Source organism: Pipistrellus kuhlii, unplaced genomic scaffold, assembly GCF_014108245.1.
Source record: "Pipistrellus kuhlii isolate mPipKuh1 unplaced genomic scaffold, mPipKuh1.p scaffold_m20_p_177, whole genome shotgun sequence".
Lineage (NCBI taxonomy): Eukaryota > Metazoa > Chordata > Mammalia > Chiroptera > Vespertilionidae > Pipistrellus > Pipistrellus kuhlii.
The window spans coordinates 70,001-73,924 of record NW_023425490.1 but is presented as its reverse complement, the minus strand read 5'-3'; the positions used below and the strand labels follow the sequence as shown (position 1 = coordinate 73,924).

Sequence of the window (3,924 nt, the reverse complement as noted above, 5' to 3'; positions counted from 1 at the left end):
CGTTCGCCTTTTATCCTCCAGGACGGACCCGGGGCGGCCGGACGGTTCTGCGTCCAGAGATCACCCTCCTCCGGCCTCTCGCTGTCGATGGTCCATCCATCGGGATTGTCTCTGTCCATGAACAGGAAACCCCCCAGACAAAGCGTTTCACACAAACAGAAGGTGTTCCGTTTTCATTTTATTTTTCTCTATAACAGAAATATCTCCCTGCGAACACTGGATGTCTTCGGGTTTCGTTGCCCCGTAAAAAGGACAACAAACGAACACATCATTAAAAAAATAAATCGCCGACAAGTGGGGGGAAAAAAATAAAATAAAAATAAAAAAGAGCCGAAACCGGTTTGGCTCAGTAGATAGAGCGTCGGCCTGCGGACGGAAGGGTCCCGGGTTTGATTGCGGTCAAGGGCATGGTTCTTGGTGGTGGGCGCATCCCCAGTGGGGGGCGTGCAGGAGGCAGTTGATCAATGTCTCTCTCTCATCATCGATGTTTCTGGCTCTCCGTCTCCCTTCTTCTCTGTAAAAAAATCAATAAAATATGTTTAAAAACAAACAAAACAAAACAAAAAACAAGTGTAACTACGTTTGTCTTGGGATGGATGGCACAGGCCCAGGAGTGGATACGGGGACACACGCACACATGCGTACATACGTGTGTGTATTCCCACCCAAGCGTGTATGAGGATGTATGCGTGTGTGTATTCTGCGTACGTGACGAGCACACGGCGGTTCACATGGAAGCGTTCCGGGTTATTCACATGCCCTGGGCTGTCTCTGTTTGGAATCTGTCCATGGACAAGTTACTGTTGGCTAACGTTTATTTTTTTAATTTTATATACTTTTTAAATGTGTTTTTATTGATTTCAGAGAGAGGGAGAGAGAGAGAGAGAAAAACATCCCTGAGGAGAGAGAATCATGGATCGGCCGCCTCCTGCACGCCCCCTACTGGGGATGGAGCCCACAACCCGGGCCTGTGCCCTTGACCGGGAATCAAACCCTGACCTCCTGGTTCAGAGGTCGATGCTCAGTCCCTGAGCCAGGCTGGCCGGGCTGGTTGGCCAGCACTGAGGGAAGGGACGGGAGTCCTGAGGCCGATGCTTGTCTCCGGGCCGGTGGGGGATGCCCCTGGGGGAAGCTTGTCTGCGGGGCCGGTGGAGGATACTCCTGGGGGAAGCTTGTCTCCGGGACCTGTGGGGGATACTCCTGGGGGAAGCTTGTCTGCGGGGCCAGTGGGGGATACTCCTGGGGGAAGCTTGTCTCCGGGACCTGTGGGGGATACTCCTGGGGGAAGCTTGTCTGCGGGGCCAGTGGGGGGTACTCCTGGGGGAAGCTTGTCTGCGGGGCCGGTGGGGGATGCCCCTGGGGGAAGCTTGTCTGCGGGGCCGGTGGGGGATGCCTTTGGGGGAAGCTTGTCTGCGGGGCCGGTGGGGGATGCCCCTGGGGGAAGCTTGTCTGCGGGGCCGGTGGGGGATACTCCTGGGGGAAGCTTGTCTGCGGGGCCGGTGGGGGATACTCCTGGGGGAAGCTTGTCTGCGGGGCCGGTGGGGGATGCCCCTGGGGGAAGCTTGTCTGCGGGGCCGGTGGGGGATGCCTTTGGGGGAAGCTTGTCTGCGGGGCCGGTGGGGGAGGCCCCTGGGGGAAGCTTGTCTGCGGGGCCGGTGGAGGATACTCCTGGGGGAAGCTTGTCTCCGGGGCCTGTGGGGGATACTACTGGGGGAAGCTTGTCTGCGGGGCCGGTGGGGGATGCCCCTGGGGGAAGCTTGTCTGCGGGGCCGGTGGGGGATGCCTTTGGGGGAAGCTTGTCTGCGGGGCCGGTGGGGGAGGCCCCTGGGGGAAGCTTGTCTGCGGGGCCGGTGGGGGATGCCTTTGGGGGAAGCTTGTCTGCGGGGCCGGTGGGGGATACTCCTGGGGGAAGCTTGTCTGCGGGGCCGGTGTGGGATACTCCTGGCGGAAGCTTGTCTGCGGGGCCGGTGGGGGATGCCCCTGGGGGAAGCTTGTCTGCGGGGCCGGTGGGGGATGCCCCTGGGGGAAGCTTGTCTGCGGGGCCGGTGGGGGATGCCCCTGGGGGAAGCTTGTCTGCGGGGCTGGTGGGGGGTACTCCTGGGGGAAGTTTGTCTGCGGGGCCTGTGGGGGATACTCCTGGGGGAAGCTTGTCTGCGGGGCCGGTGGGGGATACTCCTGGGAGAAGCTTGTCTGCGGGGCCGGTGTGGGATACTCCTGGCGGAAGCTTGTCTGCGGGGCCGGTGGGGGATGCCCCTGGGGGAAGCTTGTCTGCGGGGCTGGTGGGGGGTACTCCTGGCGGAAGCTTGTCTGCGGGGCCCGTGGGGGATGCCCCTGGGGGAAGCTTGTCTGCGGGGCCGGTGGGGGATGCCCCTGGCGGAAGCTTGTCTGCGGGGCCGGTGGGGGATGCCCCTGGCGGAAGCTTGTCTGCGGGGCTGGTGGGGGGTACTCCTGGGGGAAGTTTGTCTGCGGGGCCTGTGGGGGATACTCCTGGGGGAAGCTTGTCTGCGGGGCCGGTGGGGGATGCCCCTGGGGGAAGCTTGTCTGCGGGGCCGGTGGGGGATGCCCCTGGGGGAAGCTTGTCTGCGGGGCCAGTGGGGGATACTCCTGGGAGAAGCTTGTCTGCGGGGCCGGTGGGGGATACTCCTGGGAGAAGCTTGTCTGCGGGGCCGGTGTGGGATACTCCTGGCGGAAGCTTGTCTGCGGGGCCGGTGGGGGATACTCCTGGGAGAAGCTTGTCTGCGGGGCCGGTGTGGGATACTCCTGGCGGAAGCTTGTCTGCGGGGCCGGTGGGGGATGCCCCTGGGGGAAGCTTGTCTGCGGGGCGGGTGGGGGTACTCCTGGCGGAAGCTTGTCTGCGGGGCCAGTGGGGGATACTCCTGGGGGAAGCTTGTCTGCGGGGCCGGTGGGGGAGGCCCCTGGGGGAAGCTTGTCTGCGGGGCCGGTGGTGGAGGCCCCTGGCGGAAGCTTGTCTGCGGGGCCGGTCGGGATACTCTTGGCAGAAGCTTGTCTGCGGGGCCGGTGGGGGATACCCCTGGCAGACGGCTCACCGTGGGGCCGGGCTGGGGCCTGGTGGCGGGTGGTCGGGTGGTTGGTAGGTCGATCGGGCGGTCGGTCAGTCGGGTGGTAGGTCGGTCGGTCGGGTGGTCGGTCGGTCGGTTGATCGGTCAGACGGTCGGGTGATCGGTCCGTCGGGTGGTCGGTCGGTCGGGTGGTCGGTCGGTCAGTCGGGTGGTCGGGCGGGCGGGTGGTCGGTCGGTCGGTCGGGCGGGCGGTCTGGTGGTCGGGCGGGCAGTCGGGCAGTCGGTCTGGGGGCGGCCTCAGGCGAAGGGTGGCAGGCCGAAGAGCTGGGGCTGGAAGTCCTGCAGCGAGGCCAGCACCAGCGTGGCCCTGGCCGTCAGCTCCGGCCGCAGGTGCCCGTCGGGCACCATCACCACCTGCATGCCGGCCGCCAGCGCCGCCTCCACCCCGTTGGGGGCGTCTTCGAAGACCAGGCACTGCGGGCGGGAGAGGGGAGGGAGGGGGCTGAAACCGGGTGCCCGGCGGGCGGGCGGGGGGGGGCGGGCGGATGGACGGATGGACGGATGGATGGATGGATGGATGAACAGATGGACGGACGATGGATGGACAGACATATGGATGGATGGATGGATGGACGGATGGATGGATGGACATATGGATGGATGGACGGATGGATGGACAGACATATGGATGGATGGACGGATGGATGGATGGATGGATGGACATATGGATGGATGGACGGATGGATGGACGGATGGATGTACAGACATATCTCTGGATGGAAGGATGGACAGATGGATAGGTGGATGGAAGGATGCATGGATGGATGGATGGATGGACGGACGGATGGATGGATGGATGGACGGACGGATGGATGGATGGACAGATGGATGAACAGACATATGG

At 63.5% G+C, this 3,924-nt stretch overlaps 1 protein-coding gene across 2 annotated transcripts in view; it reads right to left on the bottom strand.

Annotated features, from left to right (window-relative positions):
* Nucleotides 1–3,024: 3,024 nt before the first annotated feature.
* LOC118721081 (pseudouridine 5'-phosphatase) overlaps nucleotides 3,025–3,924 on the bottom strand; it is a 23,666-nt gene continuing 22,766 nt past the window's right edge. Inside the window, exons 4-5 of one of the 2 annotated variants that reach the window (XM_036441613.2) lie at nucleotides 3,309–3,494; nucleotides 3,025–3,060 (exon numbers count right to left, since the gene is read on the bottom strand). In XM_036441613.2, coding sequence (XP_036297506.1) covers nucleotides 3,318–3,494 — 177 coding nt within the window. In that variant the 3' untranslated portion in view covers nucleotides 3,025–3,060; nucleotides 3,309–3,317. Of the gene's footprint in view, nucleotides 3,061–3,279; nucleotides 3,495–3,924 lie in introns of those variants that run through there. The other variant, XM_045582926.1, reaches the window with a different exon arrangement.